A 22,996-nucleotide genomic window follows, 5' to 3' on the forward strand; every position below is an offset into this window, starting at 1 on the left:
CTCTTCTAGGCCCATTGGAGTTTGCTACAGAGAATTCTACAACGAATACGATATCTGGGAACCTGAATAAGATGATATATTTGGTATAAGTGTGTTCCATCCATAATCACGTTGTTTTTGTTTTAAGACTTTTTGATTATATTTTGTGAAGCAAAGTGTTCATTCATGTCGGAAAAAATAGAGAGATGTTGTGACCCGAATATATTGAAAATTATCTGTTTGTTTCTGTTATGTATTATGTATTATTGAATACCTACCTTAAATTAACCATGAAATAAAGAATTTGATTTTTTTGGGCAAAATTGGAGCTTATCTGTTTGATGTAACATCTGTATAAAAATTACATAGAAAAGATCAGAATTATTGGATTCCTTGGCCTATATTTACAAAGCCAAAATATCATCTAGTCCGGTCTGCCTGACAACTGACTGATTATAGGACTGATTACGCTATTCATGGTGTCCATGGTATAATCATATTATTCAAAAAAAAAATCTCTTCCCTTTTATTTGACGATGAAAGGGAAATGTGCTATTGGGGGTTAAGCATTCAAGCTTTCATTTGTTGGGTGTTACGGAGAAAATTATTTTTTTGATAATGTTTTCTCTCATAGACACTGTGTCTTTGAAAGAAATTTTTTTTTTCTTGGAAAGCATTCCGATATGAATACTCTACTCTATTGTGAAAACAATCTTAATAAATGATCGATAACTAAATAACAATTCTCTTCATTATCTTTCCAGTGACGGCCGCTACTATGAAACTGTTAAGGCGAATTTCGAGCGCGCAGATCGTACAACGGTGGTGCGGACCACGACAAGCTGCCGCGTTTCGGCTTACCACGTGCTCAGCAACTACAATGATTTGATTTTCAACTAAAAGTTTATAGAGATTTCTCGTTTGTGTTCATGTACATAATTCAGTCCAACATAATCGCTGAACACATCTCTATTCAATCATGAATGAAAAGGTAAAACAATATTAAACGAACTAATACAACCCAATAATGAATGAGAAGGAGGTATATTTTATTACATATGTAAACCAATAGGATAATAAAAGATAAAGACGGAATGTTTGTTAGATTTATGTTTCCATTACCGGTTTATCGAGAGAATGTTAAGAAACGCCTCTTCCCACTACTTAGTCTCGTTTTTGCATGGAACCTTGAAAAAATAAACAAACGATGTGGAGCGAATCTAGAGACGCGAAACTCCGAGAAGTAAAACATGACACGTATAGATGTAGCGGTAGTACTTCAGACCAGCGTGTACTAACTCGGTTGAGGATTGGCCACACACGGCTAACCCACACTTTCTTGTTGAAGAAGGAACCGCCACCAATTTGCGAATGCTGTGGGACAGTCCAAGATGTGCGACACCTGGTACTCCAGTGTAGGAAGTATCATAAAGAAAGACAGAAAAATGATATAACCATAACTAGCCTCCAAGACGCCTTAAGCAACGAAGAAATGAACACAAAAAATTACTGGAATTTTTACAAGATACTGGACTATGTAGACAGTTGTAATGAAATTTAAATTGTAATTCAACAAACATTCATGGCCGACACGAATGCACTCTCTAGTGTAAAGTGTCGTAAATACACAAACAAACAAACATTACGATGTCATGGCCAGAAATGACGGTGATTTTACAGTCTTGGATAATACATTCGCAACTTTTTGATTTTACGTACAGAATGGTTTGAATGTTTGATTTGAATGAAATTTTCACAGTTCTTCAGACATAACTTGAAATTCAACATATATTTTTGAGTGATTTTCACGATTTTTACCATCACGAGTTTGAAACCAATAAAAGTTTGAATGAAAGTCTTATGAGCGTTTTGTAAATACATGGTACATTTGGTGCGGAGGTAAATCTTTAAAGCTGCGGTCAACTTCTTGTGGAGGCCATTGTAGGCCCGACTTGCACTGATGATGCGCCTCCGTATTTCACAGCTAACGTTATCGTCAGCGTCAGCGAGGATCCAAGGTAGACGAACTCGTCAACCACCTCGAACGTATCCCCGTATATCGAAACACTGCTACCTAGGCGAGCCCTGTCGCGCTCGGCCCCACCAGGCTAGCATGTAGGGGTGATCGGGGTAATATGGGCCGCCTAAGGAAAACGTCATATAATGCATAGAAAAACAGCAAAAAAGGTTTAAATGCAAGTGACTTGTACTATAAAATGTTATCTTCCATGTTACGCCGATAATTAATGTTAACATCAACTTGCAAATTATTTCAAGAACTTTTTGGAAAACCATGTTTTTCTACGTGGTCACCAACCATATGGAGCATTATGAGCCACCCTACGGGGCAGTATGAGCCACCACACACATAGTAAACAGACCATGTTATACTAGTACTAACTTGCGATACTTGGTTCAACGGAATTTCTAGCAAAGTGTTCCACTTGTAATGGTGTATAAAGATGACTATGCGGTAAAAAATAATCTGGTATATTTAGGCAATGCATTTTTATGTTCAAAACATCGTTTGTTTTGCTTAAATCTAAGTGGCTCATTTTGCCCGCCCCTTCATCTTGAAAATAATATATTGTTTTTCAATAATTTTGTTTACGAACATTTAATTTCACTCACGAACTGTTCATTATGATCAGAAGTTTCAATGGATTGGTAAAATTTACCAGAATTTTAAATATAATTGTCTTATAGGATTAATTAAAAACTGCCAAAATTATAAGCTTTTCATGACGAAGGACAAATTTGTACATTTTTGTAAATATCTTGAGTGCTCAAACGAATATTCTTACGGTTTTTATTGTGGTGGCTATCTGAGGCATCCTTTAGAATGACACTAGACATTAAAACACTGTTTTTAAGGTCAAAACCGGGGTGGCTCATATTGCCCCCATTGCCCCTACTTTGTCTTGGTCGCATTCACCACCAGTCCAACTTTTGCTGCCTCGCGTTTCAGGCAGGTGTACAGGTCTGCCACCTTTTCAAATATTCGGCAGACAATGTCCATATCATGCGGGATGCAAACATATTGACTGGATCTCGTAAAAATCGTACCCCGACTGTTAAGCCCGACTCTCCGCATAGCACCTTCTAGCGCAATATTGAACAACAGGCACGAAAGTCCATTACCTTGTCGTAGTCCCCGGCGGGATCCAAACAAACCGGATCCTGCAACCTTCACATAATTTTGCACACCTTCCATCGTCGCTCGTATCAGTCTCTTGAGTTTCCCGGGAAATCTGTTCTCGTACCCATAGCTCTACGCGTTTAATACTATCGTATGCCGCCTTGAAATTGATGAAAAGGTGATGCGTTGGGACCTGGTATTCACGACATTTCTGGAGGATTTTCCGTACAGCAAAGATCTGGTCCGTTTTCGATCAGCCATCAACGAAGCCGTCTTGATAACTTTCCACGAACTCGTTTACTACAGGTGACAGACGTCGAAAGATGATCTGGGATAATACTTTGTAGGCCACATTTAGAATGGTGATCGCTCGAAAGTTCTCACAATCTAACTTGTCGCCTCTATTGTCCCAGATTACCCCTTCCTTCCACTTTTCCGGTAGATGTTTTGTTTCTCAAATTGTGCCTATCAGCCGGTGCAGACAAATGGCCAGCCTCTCCGCCAGCCGAAGAAGATGTAGAGTTGTGAAGGAGAATGTGGGTTCGTGACGGACCTTGGGTTCAGGTTGGCCGACAGTGCTGAAGAATCGTTGCCTGTTCTGTGGCGTAGTTGGTTAACGCGCCCAGTCTAGCGTATTGGGAGTCGTGGGATCGAAGCCTACCAGAACGATTCCATTATTTTTCACAATTTTACATCTCAATTTGTCCAAATTTAATCCATAATAGACATGACAACCCTAGTTGCGCAAAAGACATTGTTGTTAAACCAAAATCAAGCTGTGCAAAACTCAATCTTAAATTTCGATTGAAATGAATCGAATCTTGTTAATTCGAATCTGTGACATGACTCCAATACACTAGGAGGGTTAAATGCTTAAGATATTTTTAGGACAGTTTCAAAGCTAATAAAAATAAGTAATTATAAAAGTAAGTGCTGTGATATGCTTATCTTTTTATTATCATACAGTTTTTGCTCCAAACAAAAGTGATGATAAACATCGTATATTGAACAGCATGGCTTAATTTGGTTGGATTAATGTGCAAAAAAATGATAATATGGTGTGCTTCCAACAAATATTGTTAAGAGATTGTAATGTTGAACAACATTCCAATAGTGTTCGAAGGGTATATATATTGACTGCAGCGTTTTTAGACTACCTAATTTCGTTTTAGAATATCAATTGACGCTTGTTAGTTGTTCCTCTGCACTTCGTTTAAACCGTTTCTGTCAGGAACGATTCTGTGTCCTCCGTTACGATCGCGTCGATATTGTAGAAGGCCGCATGTAACGATATCACAAAGAATGAAGCTCCCAGAACCCAAAACATCACGGCACCAGCTCCCGCGAGGTATAGTAACGGAACGGAAGCAATATTGACCGCTATACACTGCTGATTGGTGTTCAGTTGTCGGGAAAAGAAAGCTACTGGTGCGTTGGCTTGTTTTATTTTGTAGCACGCATAAAACACTCCGCCAAGAACGATCAGGATCAGTGGTGACGTCAACCTGCAAAGAAAAACTCGATTCAGTCTAATGATAATATACGTGGCGCGATTAATAGCGGGTCAATATGACCCAAAACACTTGGAGTGCTGTTTTTTTTATTAGTTACTCAATTTGTGATTTTTTTATTCACATGTTTGTGCGTTCCCGCAATTTTTGTTGCTGTTTTACGCATGGATATTGTTTTCAAATGCCTTTCTTAAAAAATGTGTTTAGAGTAATTTTCTTGAAAATAATACGTTGTGTACGTTGCCATACTGACCCCAAATTAAAATCGCGAAATTTCTAAAAACGCACGGATCCCATCATTTGTTTATGGCTTTTTTAAGCAATTATATTTCAAATATGTTTTCCTATCTTTAAAATTTATACGTTCATAGGGGCCTTCCATAGCCTAGTGGTTAGAGTTCGCGGTTATAAAGCAAAGCCATGCTGAAGGTGTCTGGGTTCGATTCCCGGTCGATCCAGGATCTTTTCGTAATGGAAGTTTCCTTGACTTCCCTGGGCATAGAGTATCATCGTACCTGCCACACAATATACGAATGCGAAAATGGCAACTTTGGCAAAGAAAGCTCTCAGTTAATAACTGTAGAAGTGCTCATAGGAACACTAATCTGAGAAGCAGGATCTGTCCCAGTGAAGATGTAATCCCAAGAAGAAGAAAAAGAAGAAGAACGTTCAGTTTTAGAAGCGATCCATGTACAATTTTCCACGAAAATTAGGAATATGTCGCTACCACGCATTCATTCAGTTATCCTAATTGAAAACAAAAACCATAAAATTTCTAAACGACATAAAATTTCTGTAAACCATAAAATTTCTAAACGACATAAAATTTTGAAACCAATTTTTTTTTATGGTATTTAGTTGGAGCTGCCTGACAGCTTAACTTGTCAAGGCTGAATATCGGTCTGGCTGTTGCCAAGTTTCCCCTCTACCAGGACCAATACTCAGACGGACTAGGCTATGGTTCCCACATGAACACTGATTATTTATTCGTATTGTGACGTGATAGTTTTTGAAAAATACTCATATTCCCTTGCTTCTGAGAAAAGGAAGCATTGTGAAAATCAGCAGCTCCATCAGAATTTGTTTGAAATAGTAGTGTAGTAGTGTCATTACTAATACTGTCAAGTCGAAATGGATTTGAATAATTTGTCATTTAAGTGCTATTCTGATTACTCCTGTCTTTTACGTAAGATTAGGGTCTTGAATGTCAATTGTCATCAAGTCTCAACAAAATTAGGCTGTTTAGTAGTACACGCAGAGAATTGACAACTATTCAAAACAATAGTTATTTTTGTTGTTTTTGAAAGCGTTTTCAATTTGTTGTAATCAAACAAATTGCGTTGAAACAGCAATGATGATTATCAAAATAATACAGAAATATTTTCGAATGTACTGACAGCATTTTAAATCAGATTTATTTTCAAAACAACAACAAAAATCATGATTTTAAATTGAAGATTTGTTTGTTTCAAATATTTCATTTTTTTATTCTGATTCAGTGTTTCAAGCTAAAGACCAGACCTTCCATTTTGTTTCTTGCTCTAAACAGAGTTAAAGTAAAAATGTCGCTCGTGAATGAGAAGAAAATTTGCATAAGAGATGTTCAATATATCAACATATTTAATAGTTTCAGAACATCCAAAATCATAATCGAAACCTTTCTGGGTAAGTTATGACTATTCTTTCCTAAATTTTAAATCAAATAAGCTAGTTTACATTATTTTAGTTTTCTTCTATTTGAACCGCTGGATCTAACTCCGCGGAAGGAAATTGAGCAGATGAGTTAAACCCCTTTGCTTGCGATGCGGAACAAATTCGTTCGCTAATTACAAGCAGGTACATATAACATATATAAGCTTTTTGAGAGCTATAGTCGTTTTAGCTCATCCCACAATAAAGAAAAATAAAGAGATAGGGGCCACGACAATAACGAACAATAACAAGATTCAAATAAAAATATTATAATATCAAAAAATCACAGAACTTTGTTTTAAAAATAAAAAGTTTTATTTCAAAGCAAAAATATTGTTGTTTCAAAAAAATATATTTTTTAAACAAAAAAATATTTTGTTGAACCACTTTGAACCCAGCTGTCAAATTCAACAAGAAACATTGTTGAACCAAATTGCTAGTAGTTATTAAAACAATGAAAAACAATTATAAGCCGGCAAATAATGCAGAAATATTGTTGAAATGATTCTGAATATATTTGATATCAAAATAGTTTTCTCTGCGTGTAGTTCAAGTTAATTTCATTTTGTGTTGTTAAAAATATGTATTGGTCATTACATTCATATATCCTTGAAGAAAAAAGTCACTTTCCTTGCCTGTTCAATTTCTCGAAACTTGCAAGTGTACCCTAATGATCGATCTCAGCGTCTTACTTTCTATAGTCATTTTTATAGTGAATATTTAAGGGTAAAGTTACCTTAGGCTTCTATTACAGTCTCCTAAAAAATTCACTTTTCGGAAGCAAATGCAATACTTCACAACGCCTACTTTCTACTTGTAAATTTTGCGAAAATGAAGCTGGAATTAGTTTATTTATACCATTGTTGCAAAAGAGGTATTTCTTATTATGACAATGTAAAAACTATATTAAAATAAAATTGTCGCCACTTATTTCTACTCAGCGATCTACTAGTCATTTTCCTCAGAGTAATATTCCCTACGTCGTATTATTATTATTATCTTTATTATCGAGATTTTCAGCCATAGGCTGGTTCATCTCCTGGAGTAAAACATTTAAGAGGGCTTCGTAGTGAGAGGCCCACCTGTCATATTGTTACATAGTATATAATCTACAATAGTATTTCAGCTTAATTACATTGATATAGAGAAGTTTTAGTTAACAAAGTCCGAAACAGTCAGTTTGAATAGCAAGGTTCTTAAGATATATGAGCTCCTATTCTGGATCAAATATGTTGATATAACTCAGCGTCTTTTATAATAGAGCAGCTTCGCTGCTCGGATCGTTTGCCAAGGCGTCTCTTATGCTGTTGGGAACAGCATGGTTGGAACGGATGTTTTGATAGACGGAACAGTTGATGATTAAATGTTCTACAGTCATGGTTGCGTTGCAAGTGGAACATGTTCTGCGAAAAGATTCCCCATTTCCCATGTTGTGGGTGAGACGAGTGTGTCCCACTCGTAAACGTGAGAGAACTTGTTGGTCATGCCGGTTGGTGGTGTCGGTCCATCTTGTGGTTTCTCCTTTGATTTTCCTGATAAACAGCATCCTTGAGCTTATCCATTGCTGGGCCCACGCCAAACGAATTATAGATTTGCACCAGATTCTTAGGTCCGCTCCAGGAGTCAGCCTAGTAAACCTACGACTAGTTCGACCTCTGGCGGCGAGGCGGTCGGCTTCAACGTTACCCTGGATACCAGAGTGTCCTGGGACCCAGAGAAAAACTGTTCTAGGTAGACTTCGTCTGGATGGCCTGGATCCAAGGGTGATGTGATGAAAAAGAATTGATGGTGTTGAGAACGCTTGCAGAATCTGAAACCACACAGATCGGTTTGGGTGCTGGTGTTGTACTGGCTAGGAGAATAGCGGCTGCCTCTGCCGAGAATATTGAACACTGATCAGGTAGTCGAAAACAGTAGGTTTTCCCAGTTTCGGCAACCCCAAAACCGGTCCTGTCCATGGTTTTGGAGCCATCTGTGTAACGAATATGGTGGTTATGGTATTTACTGGATAGTAACTCGACGACGTGCGCTCGCATTGCAGCAGGGTTGTTTCCAACTTTGAAACGTTTCGAGACGGAGAGATCAACCTGGAGGTGTGGAGCGTCCCATCTTCTGGCTCCAACCCAGTGGACCTGTTCGACCGGGGGGAGTTCCTGATGGGTTAGGTTTGCGAGGGCTCTGTTCCCCTCCCTGAGGAGAAAGACCTCCTGATTTCCTGTCGTTTTTTCGAGGTAGCTTATAGCTCTGCAACACAAGGTTTCCGTGGCTAGATAACGAAAGGGTAGGACTCCGAGTTCTACACAAGCCGAATCAGCCGGGGTTGATGGAAGTAAGCCTGCTACTATTCGGATCGCTTGGTTGTATGTCGGTGCAAGATGTGCGAAGAAAGAGTCTGATGCTAAACAAAACAACTCAATGCATTAAAACAGCCGACTGTTCACGACGGCCTTGGCTACTCTGAGGAGTATATCTCTATTGCTGCTCCGATGTGGCCTTGATAGAGTGCGTAGAAGGTTTAGCCGTATTTGGCAATTCTTTTTGGTCTCCTTGAAGTGGTCTATGAAACGTAACTCACGGTCCAGTCTGAGCCCAAGTACGACGATTGATATCTTGAATGGAATGGTACGACCGTTAGATTTGACTGGTGTTCATAACATCCGATGGCGTGATCGACAGATATGGGAGATGACACTTTTTTCTGCTGATAGGGTGAACCCACAGTTTGCAGTCCACCTGGATATTGCAGAAACCGCTGCTTGAAGTTTTCGCCTAATCAGCTTTACGGAACGGCCGACAATTACCAAAACAATATCATCATCGTAGATAAAAATGTAGATTTCTTTTGGTAAATTATTGTAGATGCTGTTCATGAGGATTAAGAAGACGGTTACAGCTAGAACAGATCCTTGGGGGATCCCTGTGTTTTCGGCTCGGGTCAAAGAGCGATGGTTACCAATGATAACTTGGAAGGTTCTACCGTTCAAAAAATTTTTTAGGAAGTGCAGAATATGGCCGCCCATTCGGCCAACTGGTATATAGCACGAGGGGTCCAGGCGCGATTGTATGCTTTGGCCAAGTCTAATGATGCGATGTCGGCGTGGAGATTCTTGTCAATTGCATCTTGAAGGACGTCGCCCAGTCCAGTGAAGTAGGTCCCTATTCCGTGGCCAGGCCGGAAAGCGTGTTGCCTGTGATCAAGAAGTTCGTTGTAAAGACAATTTACACCGTCTTCAGCCAAAGGCTGTACAGACTGAACAATCACGAACATTAGGCAACGGACAACACATAACACCCAGTAGCCCAGTGATGAATTTATCGTTTGACGAAAAGTTTCCATCGACTGGAGCGGGAATCGAACCCACGCTCGAGCCACAATACGCCTAAACGACTGACGCCGCTAACCGCACGACCACGTAGCCCACAGAAGTTCGTTGTCTTCCAAAAAGCTACTCAACCGACGGTTCACCATTCGCTCCAGTATTTTGCTAATACAGCAAGTAAGGGAGATTGGCCGGAAATCACTAGGAGAAGTCGATGCGTATTTATTTTTCGGGATCGGCACAATTAGGCTATGAGTCCATGATTGAGGTAGAGTGTTTTGGGTCCAGGCTTTGTTCGAGTAAGATCACTCTTGCTTCTGTTGTAAGTTGACGAAACAGTGGGTAGCCAAGTTCGTCGGGGCCTGCTGATTTGCCTTTACTACGCATCAAGGCAAAGTTAAGTTCGTCTAGACGAAAAGGGGAATTGATGGGAAGAGGAACAGTGTCCTCCGGGATTTTCAAGTTACTTAAACTGCTCATAGAAACTTGATTCCGCCGAGTGAAATCGTTGTCGTAAAGATCGAGTGATGAAAGAGATGCAAAATAGTCGGCCAGGGCATTGGCTATTACAAATGGATCCCGTGTTATACCGCTAGGCAGTCGTAAAGTCATTCCCAACGATCTTCGTTTGCCATTCAAGGCGTTAACTCGTTTCCAAATCTCAGCGGCTGTTTGGTTGGAATTTATTCCTTCCAGGAAATCTTCCCAGCTCTTTTGTTTTGCATCCCGGATTTTTTGACGACACTCGTTCCTTTTTGCACGGTAGGATTCCATAGCACGGTGTTTGTTAGGGTGGTCTACGGGGAGGCGTTTAGCGGCCCGGAGAGCTTTTCTCCTTGCCTTAACAATTTTCTTCAAGTCCGGAGACCACCAAGGGAGTGATCTTCGACCAGGGTTTTCAGTTGTTCGAGGGATAGTCAGTGAGGCTGCATTGTGGATTTCATCTAGTAGGTCATCAATATTGTTTGGAGTAGAATTACGAAGTTTAGCGTTTAACAGTTCCTGAAATTGAGGCCAGTCCTGAAATTCTTTGTGGTTGCTCATCCACACGGATCGAAATCGGGTGATGATCACTGCCCAGTGGGTCTTCACCAGCTATCCAGAGAAGTCGATTTACTATGTTTGGGCTAGCTAAGCTAATATCGATAGAAGAGTTCCTTTGGCCTTTGGTGAACGTTGTTGCTCCGTCGTTAAGGACGACTAGTCCAAATGCTTCTGAGACTTCCATAACCAGCGATCCTCTGGTATTAGGAACAGCGCTCCCCCACTCAGGATGGTGACCATTCACATCTGCTAGGACTAGTATAGGATTATCCACACTTTCAAGAACATTTGTAAGTTTAGACTTCAGGTACGCAATTTTCCCGTTGGGTAGATAGGCCGATATGACTGTTAGTGGAAAAGGGTATTCTAGTCTAGCTCCCACAATAGGCAGATCGGTGGAGAGATCAAGGAAAGAGTGAGGAATAGTAGCTAAGATACCAATTGCTACTGAATGGTAAATATTTTGGTTAAGCTTACTGTCCCATCTATATTGGCCCCTTAATGAACGATTAAGACCATCTACGCTAACCTTGTGCGGTTCTTGAATAGCCAAGATGATTGGCTGTTGATCTTTAATAAGCATCTCAAGGTCAGCTAGATTTTTGTAGTAGCCATTTATGTTCCATTGAATTGCTAAAGGAGCTTTCGAAGGGATTCTATTTGACGAAGCTTGTGCCATCCGAGTCGATGTTGTTCTTGGTTGCTGTACACACAGGGAGTCGGAATCAACTCCAGGTTTGTGAGTCGTTACGATAGACCTTGCAGTTTCTGGATAGGCTATTGGAGTAACAGAAATTTTCCTGGCTCGGAATGAGCTAGAAGTACTAGCTGTTGGAAGGTCGGTTCCATCCCTATGCAGCTGAAGTAAATCGTAAACTTTTGAATCAGATCTAGCTATTTCCGGTAGTGGAGCCCTTCGAGATCTAAACAAAGCATCTTGAACATCTACTGCGTTGTTGTTGGGGGTGAAAGATTTTTGAAGAGTGTTCGCTAGCAGAGATACACATTCTTGCGTTTCCATCTGGGTGTCGATATCGGTTAACATTGGGTGCTTGGCTCCCGCGTTGTCCTTAGGGGTATAGGAGTTACCTCCCTTGTCCGTCCCTCTTCCGGTCGCGACGGAGCGCCGAGGGTTGTTCGTCAGTTCCGGGGTGGGGTAGACGTCCACACTGACGAGGCCTCGACTACTCGGTGGCTCCACCGGGAAAATGCGGCGGTTTGTTTCATGTTGTTTGCTGAATGTGGGATCAATCAATTGCCCTGATGAGAAGGTGATCGGGACCCTAACGAAAGGCGGAAACACGAAAGGCGGAATCACGAAAGGCGGAAACTCAAAAGGCAGACTAACTTAGGCGTGTAACAAAAGGCAGAAAATAACATAAGGCATAATCTAAAAAGGCGGAATCATTTTAAAACGATTTCAAAATGCTTACTTTAGCTTCCAAACAATAATTAGACTGAGCTGTTGAGGTTCCCAATCATATCAGCGTTTTCAAAATCACTAAGCGGACTTAGAACTTAGAATTTCTTTTCAAAAACGGTGTTTTTTGTTTTTCAATTTATATGTAGGTATTGGCCAATTAATACATGACAGGTAAATACCGTCCAATGCCCTCCATTACGCTGCGGTGCCACTATAACCGAGAAATATTATCTCGCACCATGTTGATGTTAGGTGAAATAACCGTCGCCTGTTTCTATTTCTTTTATTTATTGTCGCCTGTTTCAGCCTTAGGTTTGCGCTAAATTTTCGATAAATCTAGTCAATATTGTTGCTTTTTCTTCTGTTGCACTACGCCCCCACTGAGACACAGTCTGCTTCTCAGCTTAAAGTTCAATGAGACCTCCACCGTTATTAACTGAGAGCTTTTTTTGTCAAAGTTGTCATTTTCGCATTCTTATATCGTGTAATTCTACGTCACTAGCCCGAAAGACACTTGCTCGAAAGTAACATTAGCCCGAATGTTGGACATACACGGTGCCCCGACAGACCGTTATTATGCAAAAAAATTGTCCATCAATCCTGAGCACAGGGCTCGATTTCTGAGGTTATTTTGCTCCTCTGGACCAATTTTTAAAAAAATCCCTAGGGGGAATCTCGAGCAATCTTGATTTGAAGTTTTAGATCTAAAATTTCAATATAATCCTCATTAAAATTTTGCAAAAAACTTACAAAAACACTCATAAAGTTGGCCAAACTGTTCTCAACTAGTATTAAATTGTTACCGTTTTTATAATTAGACATTAACAACTAACTAAACTTACCAGAGTGGCTTAAGGTTTTTTTTTCATAGATTTCTATAGTTTTTATACTTGTATAGTCGATTTAGAGCTAGTATCAATCATTTGTTTCAAATCTGGAATAATTTGGTACAATACTTATGAACATACACGAATGTCTTTCACGGGGCCGCTGACCTCCACCTGAATGATGTAACTTTTTCTTCCGGCATTCTCACTAAATGACCAGCTCACTGAAGTTTGCCTATTTTATTCACACAATAGTTTTCGCTCCTGTTCTCAAATAAATGTGGTTTTAGAGCCAATAATAAGCGTTTTATACAGGGCATATTGACAATTGTGATTCATTTAGGCATGCTTGCATTCATCGTTGTTCTATTTGCATTTTTATTGAAAACTGATTTAGTTTTCGAAACACTTTTCAGTGTTCTGCGATAAAGGGTCGCGAGGTGTTTTGCCGAAGTTGTTAACGAAATAATTGATATATGTAATCAGATAAGCCTTTATCAAGCAACAGTGTAGAAATGTTATTTCCCCTTGCAAGTTGGTCCCTAAGCTGGTAACATTATCCATAAAAGGAGATATTCACAGCTAGTACACGTGTGTTATCATTATTATCATGCGTCAAACTCAAAATACAGCAGATATATAAACAATGAAAACTACTATTATTTTGAACGATTTCGCCTGGTGCTTAACTTTTTAACCGGTAGTGTGAAAATTAACAAATTATGTGATAATGAAATTGGCTATATTTGTAGTTTACTGCCAAAATTTCATGCCGATTGCTCCTATGGAAAGAAAGTAACAGAATGCCAAATTTGAGCATTTTGTATGGAAATCAGCTTACACTACTATTATTCTGAACACAACTGTACATCTCCATCAAGCACTGCTTCAGCACCAACAAATCTGAACTTCCTTCTTTGTATACATGCAACCATATACGTTTGGGTAGAGTACATGATATGACAAGCTTATCCTAGTTGTCCACCTTTAAAATAGTGAAACTCTGTTTTACTGCACTGCGGACGATTTCAATAAAGTCATCGTCTGCAAAATCAAGGAGTATATGCGACAAAACGCAATATTGAATAGTAAATTCTGAAACTCATCTCCTTCCATTCCATGTAATTTTCCAAAAAAAAAAATAGGCTCCTCGTCTACAATTCTTACACTTCATTGTATTTGCCAGCCTATCAGCTTTATGTTTTATTTTTAAGCCTTTGATATTACCTGCAGCAGAATTTCATTACTGAGTCGATCGTGATCTAGAAATAAATATACAGATTGACGATGAATTCCGAAAAAAATAAAACGAAGATTGTTGCAGGTATATAGAGTGGAATTCCTGGTGATGCTAATCTAAAGTATTAAATACTCATTAAGGATTTGTTTGAAGTTGTTAAAGACTTTGTTAATTTTCGAACACTTGTGACATATGACAATCATGTTTCCCGTGTAGTTATAATCCTGTTGTGACTGGAGTATTGAAAAGGATATTTTTACACAGAATGGTGAGGGCAGAACTCGGCGGAAAACTAGACGTAAACATCAAGAGTAGTAAGTAGTAAGTAGTAAAAACAAATTTTTTAAGCAAAATAAATACGGCAGACTTTGGTGGGCTGGTCACTTAGTGTGAAAGTCGAAAAATAAGCTGTAAATTACTTATATTCAGCATTGAATGCTTCACGTTTATCGAACGTAATATCAATTGTATATAAGAATTTATTGCTTAGATTTCATTCTATTGAACTAAGCTAACTGGATTAAGCCATGTAAAAACATACTTAATCCACTCTGGTATGTTAAGTCAGTTTTAAATATTTCTAATTATAACAATGGTAACAGTTATAGCTAGTTGAGAACCGTTTGGCCAACTTTTTGAGCGTTTTTGTAGGTTTTTTCAGTGCTAATGCCAAATTTTATTAAGTATTATATTGAATTTTTAAGTCAAAAACTTCAAATCAAGATTTCTCGAGATTCCTCCTAGGGATTTTTTTAAAAATTGGCTCAGAGGTGCAGAATGACCTCAGAAATCGAGCCCTGTGCTTAGATTTGATGGACAATTTTTTTGCATAATAACGGTCTATCGGGGCACCGTGACATAGTCTATTCTTTAAAAAAGAAATATCTAATACATTATCAGTGATTTGTCCTTCTTTTAATCATCGGCTATTCTTTCTGGACTTATCACCTTGAATATGTGTGGCGCCACAAGCCACTTAAGAGCCAGTTGAAATTGATTCTTCTTTGAAACATATACTGTTTTTTCGCCTAATATTGTTGCTTGTGATATTCAAGCTGATCATATTCGTGTTAATGTTATGGCACAGAAAAACAGACGCAACAGCTAGAACAATTACCCATTTGAAACTTTGTCTCGCAAATGTTACTGTCTAATGCTGAAAATGCTGTGCTTGGCAAACCGAGAATCAGGTGGCAGTAGTGTGCAAAAGCGATACGAGCGCTAAGACTGGCCAATCGACCAACCATAAAATATTAGAATTGTGCACAATTTTGCTGTACGATGCACATAATTCGAATGTTCCGTCTGTTTGTCAGTGGTTATAGAATCCTCGCATTCCAAAATGCTTCATAGAAGTGCCTTTGTAGTTATTTTTCCCAATACGGTGCTATAATAGATTTACTACAAACGCCATAATTCGGACCATCGCATTGGCTCATGGAAACATCGAGTCATGGAACAGAAATGCTTTGGAGAGTTAAACAGAATACGAAACTATTAAGTCATATTCTTTACTAAATTTGATTTGTAAACATGTGACATCATTCCTATCGTAGCATTACCACCCGGACAACTAGATCATTTTTTACAAATTTGTTCGAGGTGGATAGGAATGACCTAGGGAAACACTTATGTTATGTTATGTTATGTAACAGTTATGGCCATAGTGGTTCCCTATTTGGCCATATGATAAATTTCGAAATCATTCACATTTGGAATCTTTTTGAATGGTTTACCATAACGACATATTTAATACCTTACGAGACACAAAAAATAATTCAAAATTTGAAAACAATTTTATTAACACATATAGCGAAATAGGGAACCATTACGTCCATCACTGGTACACCTACTCTATATCACCTTTTTATTATTGTACACCGTAAAAACCTGTTTGAGGGGACCATCATATTAACCATGAAATTTTAGTTTTGGTTTTAGTATGATATCATGAGTCGTTATAAAGTCATGGAACATCGACTCATGGAGGTTTCACTCTAAAAACAAACCGCAGAAACACATAAGGCTAATTTAAATTTGGCGAACTTTTTGAACCAGCAGAGCAAACGGCCGGCCGTTTGCTCTGCTGGTTCAAAAAGTCCGCCAAATTTAAATTAGCCTTATGTGATTCCGCCTTTCGTGTTTCTGCCTTTCGTGATTCCGCCTTTTGTGCGTAGTCGCCTTTTGTTAGTTCTGCCTTTCGAAATTCCGCCTTATGTGTTTCCGCCTTTCGTGTTTCTGCCTAACGTAGGACACCCTCGGTGGCTCCACCGGGAAAATGCGGCGGTTTGTTTCATGTTGTTTGCTGAATGTGGGATCAATCAATTGCCCTGATGAGAAGGTGATCAGATGGCTTTTCTGTTTGCTGTTGAGTTTCGAGTTCGTTGCTGCTATGCTGGTGGATTTTTGCATAGTCCTCTTAACTTTCGAGTAGTTTTTGCGATTAACGGAATGATGAGGGATCATTTTGTTCGTTAGTTTCTATCTCACGTGGCGTACGGATTTAAAAGAGGACTAGAATAAACAGTGTTAGGAGTCTGAAATGTAGCCAGAAGCGTTTAACATCGGCTCATCCCCAGAGGAGATTTCAATGTCGGCAGTTTCTGGTGAATAATCCGACGGGGTTTCAGTTGCCCAGAGGTTGCCTGTAGGAGAGGCAGTGTTTTTTGTGCGTTTATTGCGAGATTCGTAGCTGTCGTAGTTAGTAACTTTCTTTTTCGCACTGCTTTTTTAGCGTCCATTGCTGGCTTGGTATTGCTCAGTTCTGTGGTACCTTTTGGGACTAACAGACTGTCAGTTTTTTTGGGTATGTAAATGTCCCGGATTACAGCTATTTCCTTGTCCTTCCTGGCCAGCTCGGTTTCCAATGAACGGATTTTTTGAACTAGGTCTTTGATTGTTCCATGTTCCTTGACCAGGGTGAGCCTTTCTTGTGGCGTAAGTTTTAGTGTTGCTTCCAACCTCGCAATCTGGGCGTCTTTGTTCTGAACTTCCGCGAGTAAAGCTTCTATCTTTTCATCTTTGCGTTTCATCTCCTTCAAAGCGTTGTCCACTTTGGCGGAAAGTTCCTCAAAACGTTGCTCCTTACTAGCAGCTACAACAGAGGCGACCGATTTTGGATTATGCTTTAGATCGTACTGTCGTTTGGCCGCTGGGTACGATATTCCCATGTCTACGCGTAGATGTTGAATCTCTTCCTCCTTGACGTAAGATGGGCATTTTCTGCTTGCCAGTGGGTGATCCGTTGTGTTGCACCTTCTGCAGAAAGCGGAGCTGGAACATGGATTTTCTTTGTCGTTCATGTGGTCACCGGAACAATTACCACATGTGGGTTTGTTCTGGTGTTGACAGCGAGTGCGCGTGTGGCCGAAGTCCCAGCAGCAGTAGCACAACATAGGGGAGGGGTAGGAGGGTCGGGTACGGCAACGGATCCATCCTACGTAGATATTCTCGGGGGTAAGTGTGCCTTGAATAGTAAGGATAATGGTGGGGGTATTGATAAGCTCATTCCCATTACGCCTTGTAATTCTTCTGAGTTCCTTGACACCTTGAGGCTTCAGTTCTTCCATCAGTTCGTTGTCGGAGTACACACGAGCTTCGCTACAGCTGATGACGCATTTTGAAACATTGAGCACTGGGTGTTCAACGATCTTTATGGGGAATCCATCGATGAGCGCTGACATGTTTTTCAGTTTCTCGACGTGGGATTTATTCCGCAGCTTCAAAACATATGAAGCACCTCGGGATTCCGGATAGGCTCCGTCCACTTTCGCTCCTAAGTAGCTTTCAACCGATTTCCTTAAGAGAATCGGAGATTGCGGGAGGCTTCCCTGAACTGCTTCCATTCTCAACATGACTAGCTGACCGTGATTTCCATTGGGATCACCCCAATCAGGAAAGAGCGGTCCAGTAAACTCTCCATCTCGACGATTAGACGGACCCACATCCCCTATGGGGAAGGGGTCAGTCCCCGACGGCATGTCGGTGGACCGATACCAACACTATTTTGGTGACACCGATCACTGAAAAAAAATTTTACCCGCACACTGCTGAAGTGATCTTCGTCGCACAGTATACCACTCAACGAGCGGTTTTTGCGTTTGATAGCGAACAAAGCCAAGCTATCTTATTGTTCGAATTTATCACGCCACACAGACGGAACCGAGATATTATTGCGTCTATGCCATATGAATGGATCATTAAAATAACCAAAACGGCCTCTATGAGAAGTACAGATAGCGCCACCGTAGCCTTGTGTGTTTGACAGAACAGCAATTTTGTCACAATGTTAAATCCCATATACAGTGGCGCCTTTGTTTTGATGCGGTGAGCACTTGCAAAAACTACATTCAATGATCCATTATGACGCGGCTTTAAGCAAAAAATCAAGACTAGCAATTCAAAAGGCCTCATCTCCAAAAAGTAAACAATGAGAAAAACACAATCTTGTTTTGTCAAACAATACATCAAAATTATATTATGAATTTATGCATTGTATGTTATTTTATCATCCAGAAAGTCGCTGAACAAACTGATTTATAGCAATGAATATTAATTACTATCATTTTAGCAAAAAATCCTACTCAAAAAACGAGTCAAAGGAAATGAGGCTTTTATTTCACCAAAAGGTATTAAGCCCTTTGTGCCCATAGACGCCGGCCGACGCTGATGAGGCCAGTGAGTTGACGCCTTTGTTTACTCTAACATGTGTTGAGGCCTTCTAGTTGTGGCTTCTTTTTTCATCATCTTGTGATGTGGTCTTTTGAAAATCATCCAAAATTGATGATGAAACAAGAAAATTGAAGTGTAGAAGAGTGTTAAGTGATGAAGTAAGGTACAAGGAAATCTCTACAGCAGAAAAAAGATTCGGGCGGTCGATTAAATATGTGATTTATTAACTCCCTCGTCATTCATGAACATAGGGTGTGCTACGCGAGTTTGTCGTCAAGAAAATATTGGTTCAATATTGCAATTGAACGTTATTTTTCATGCAATTGTAATCAAATCGTGTTTTGTCGATAATTAGTGAAGTACAGACAGGCTGACGCAGGTATTATAAGGTAGTGTGATACAAAATACATCAGTCCACAGGAACCCGACGGAAAATTTGATCATGTTCATCATTGCGACAAGCGCTGTGTAAAATAATACAAAGCGTAATCGCTCCGTAGCATAACTTACTTCTACTTAGTAAATTGAACCGTTTTTCGTTCTCTAAATTGCAATTTTGATGTTTTTTTTAATAGGCCTCAACTCGGTTTCAGTCGAATATAGAAATGAGGCCTTTTTAGGAAAAGGCCGCATTTGCGATAAATAACCTGATTAGTGGAAAATGAGATGGGGCTATGTATGAGTATGGCTATTGTATGTTTCAGTAAGAATAGGCTCTTATACACTAAAATCAGCAAAAACCTGATTTGTTTACATTTTGGACTTGAGGCCTTTTGAATTGTTGGTCTTGAAATGTCAAAATGTGATACCACCACTACAGGTTACGCCTTTGGTTGTTTCCACCATATGGGCTAATGGATTATGCCCTCCCATCGCGGCAAGGTCGCATAACCAAGGGGAGGGGTGTTTAAAGGATTCTGTCAGAATCTAATCTAATATTATTTGAGAATCCTTTTTTATGGAACAATTCCATAAATATGCGAGAATAAAGCATTGGATTCTGTGAAAAAATGTTCTCAGCCTTTCGTCAGAACCCAAACATATACACATTTTAAAATTTCGTTCTATATACTGAAGAAATCTGCTCTGCTCAGATTCTGTAAGAAATTCATTAACGATTATGTGAAGACCTTTCTGAAAATAATGTCCCATATTCGCTGATAATCATGGCTAGGAATTTGTGTAATCTCCTGGGATTTCAAATAAAATCTTGCTCTACCTTTTTTGTTAGAATCATGACTGAGTTTTCCTTGAAATTTTTTGTGTGAATTCTGTATAAAATTCTATAGGCTACGAATTTGACTAATACATATTTGATATAATTTTCTATGCTTCTGATTCAGTGAAATTCAGTTCGGTCATAAACTTGAATTGACAATGTTTGTTCGAACTTGATAGACAAATCAGTTTTGTTCCTTGATTGTTAGCAAGATTTCTTGTGTTTACTTCTCATAAAAGTCCATAATTTTTTAAAGGAAGCTTTGTAAATTATTTACACCAAGTAAATTTAGAAGGATCAAAAAGAGTCTATAAAATAAAATAGTTTTAAATAAAAGAACCTCAAATTGTAACAATCAGTCCTGAAATGTTCTAATATCAAGTTGGTAGAGCAGCAAAAAGACTAGTTATGATGAAGATCTCATAGCTCTTCGCGGGCCGTACGTTGGGCAGGCCTGAGCTAGATATAAGAAATGAATGTAATGTTTAAAATGATACTAAAAAAGAAATAAAAAAAGCAATCGAACAATATCCATAAAATTCAATCATAAAGCTAGTTAAAACAATTATTTCGTTTGAAAATGTTGCTCCACAGACAAACAGACGTAACACTCTTATTATTTCCATCGTACAGCATAATAGCACCAAATCCTAATATTTGGTAGTTGGCCGACTGGCCACTCGTGGCGCTCGCATCACTTTTGTTCGAGTTTGACGTTTGTTCACTACCGCCACCTAGTTCACGGTTGGCCAAAATGAAGTATTTTAGCATTGGGCGTAAATGTTCACGTGACTATGTTTATAGGTGATAATTGTTCAAGCTGTTACGTCTGTTTGTCTGTGGTTGCTCCTTTGTGCCTGATGGTATCCGTAGTGGAGGGTCCCATAAGAAATCAATGGATTGCAGCATTCAAAGAATCATGCTAAGAAATTTATTTATTTATTTGTATTTGATCCATCTGACATAACATTTGTCTTAATGAATATAAGTTAAACTAACAAACAAAACGAGCAACAAACATCAACATTACATGAAATGCACACTTTACTATGTCTAAAGTATTCAGCAAATCGATTACGAAGCGTCGTCGATGTTAAAATCTAAAAGATGATAAATTTCGTTGAATTTCGTTGCCATATATCTAGTTAGGTCATGCTGTCCGTATAGAGTGTTCCGACTGCCGAGACTGACAAAATTCCGTCTATGCAGATTCCGCTCCGGAGCGTAGCTCTCCGGACAATACCTCCACTAAAGGAACAGTGTTCCTAATATTAGTGCAAGGAGTTTTGCAAAAACTTTTTCATTTCAGAAATTTCAATATAATAAATAAATTGTTATATATTATAATAAATTTTAATTATAGAAGGATTTGCAATCTATCGACTTACGTTAAAATCACTTCTTCTTCTTCTTAGCATTACGTTATCACTGGGACAGATCCTGCTTCTCAGCTTAGTATTCTTATGATCACTTCCACAGTTAATCGAGAGCTTTCTCTGCCAAAGTTGCTATTTTCGCATTCGTATATTGTGTGGCAGGAACGATGATACTCTATGCCCAGGGAAGTCATTACGAAAATATCGTGGACCGACCGGGAATCGAACCCAGACACTTTGTAGCCGTGGAATCTATCCAAATGGCAGCTTTGGCAAAGAAAGCTCTCAGTTAATAATTTTGGAGGTGCTCATTGAACACTAAACTAAGAAGCAGGCTCTGTCCCAGTGAGGACGTAATACCAAAAAGATGGTGGCTCATAAAGCACCGTAGTTCAAATCCACAAATATTTTTCAAAAATGCTGCCAAGAAAATTCTATGAAACCTTTTTACAAAATAGAACCGTGGCATAAAACGAGACACTTAAGGTGAAGATGAATCGAAGCCAAACCTCAAATTTTCAAAAGCACGGATCTGGAGAACCAAACATCCGTTTAAGCTGCAAACTTAATCGATTGGTCATCACCAGCGAGTGACTAATCGATTAAGTTTTCAGCTTAAACGGATGTTTGGTTCTCCAGATTCGTGCTTTTGAAACTTTGAGTTTTGGCTTCGATTCATCTTCACCTTAATACTACGTTTTTACCTGGTTGGACTATTGTAATTGTAATCGTAATTTATTGGCAAAACGACTAGAATTTTCAACTCTAGATCATGTCAAGGAACTAACTATTAATTTGCTTTGCAAGACCTTTTCCTTAGGTGACCTTTACTGATCCTATCGGCCCTATGTCTAATCGATACTACTCTGTGCTAAATTGGCGAAATTGGCACAATATACATGAATACTTACAGGCAATAGACGATCAAACCAAGAAAAACGAACAAATAATTGCTCTGGAAGTAGCCCAAATTCCGGATGATTCGATTAGTGAGACGTGGTACATTTGCGACGGTTTTGAAGTTCGATGTCTGCAAAAACTCCGACCAAGGCCGGACGTTCTGTCGGGTGAGCCGCAGCAAATCCCACATATTAGGAATGCGGGCAAAGCTGGCAAACCTGAAACAACATCGAAAATTTATTTTCTGACTGGTTGAGTCATTTATCGTACGATCATCGCAAATGGATGATGACACTATCGGATTCTGTCTGACTTACGAGGACATGTTAAAGCCAGTTTTGGGCTCCTGTTTGGGCGGTTCCATATTACCGCTTACGTCGATATGAACGTCCGTTTCTTCCATTATGGAACAATAGACAAATTAAAAACGTTTGTGAGCTATTTCGTAAACTATGAACAATAATTTAAGCCCGTTGCTGCTTGGCCACTTCGTCCCGATTCGTTTTTTGACGTTTTTTCGCTTCTTTGTTTATATACGCAAAAATTGAAGACGTGATGGGATATTTTATGCACGAATAATAGAAATCACCCAATAACGTTAATAACCTTCTTTATCACAACCCTGCACGTCACAAATAGTACCCGCAACTGAAAA

At 39.2% G+C, this 22,996-nt stretch overlaps 2 protein-coding genes across 8 annotated transcripts in view; one reads left to right on the plus strand and one right to left on the minus strand.

Moving 5' to 3' along the window:
- The window catches only part of LOC5573867 (F-box/LRR-repeat protein 7), a 48,774-nt gene extending 47,688 nt beyond the window's left edge, over positions 1-1,086 (plus strand). For all 7 annotated transcript variants that reach the window (XM_021854349.1, XM_021854332.1, XM_021854307.1 and 4 more), the window contains one exon: positions 744-1,086. In XM_021854349.1, the coding sequence (XP_021710041.1) occupies positions 744-879 (136 nt within the window). In that variant the 3' untranslated portion in view covers positions 880-1,086. The remainder of the gene's footprint in view (positions 1-743) is intronic.
- Positions 1,087-4,045: 2,959 nt separating this feature from the next.
- LOC5573868 (prenylated Rab acceptor protein 1) lies at positions 4,046-22,877 on the minus strand. The gene is made up of 3 exons (XM_001654854.2): positions 22,659-22,877; positions 22,353-22,559; positions 4,046-4,623 (listed from the first exon to the last, which is right to left on the minus strand). The coding sequence occupies exons 1-3, from the start codon at positions 22,742-22,744 to the stop codon at positions 4,332-4,334; spliced, it is 585 nt and encodes a 194-aa protein (XP_001654904.1). The 5' UTR covers positions 22,745-22,877; the 3' UTR covers positions 4,046-4,331.
- Between the last annotated feature and the right edge of the window lie 119 nt (positions 22,878-22,996).

This window comes from Aedes aegypti, chromosome 1, assembly GCF_002204515.2.
Source record: "Aedes aegypti strain LVP_AGWG chromosome 1, AaegL5.0 Primary Assembly, whole genome shotgun sequence".
NCBI classification, from domain to species: Eukaryota; Metazoa; Arthropoda; class Insecta; order Diptera; family Culicidae; genus Aedes; species Aedes aegypti.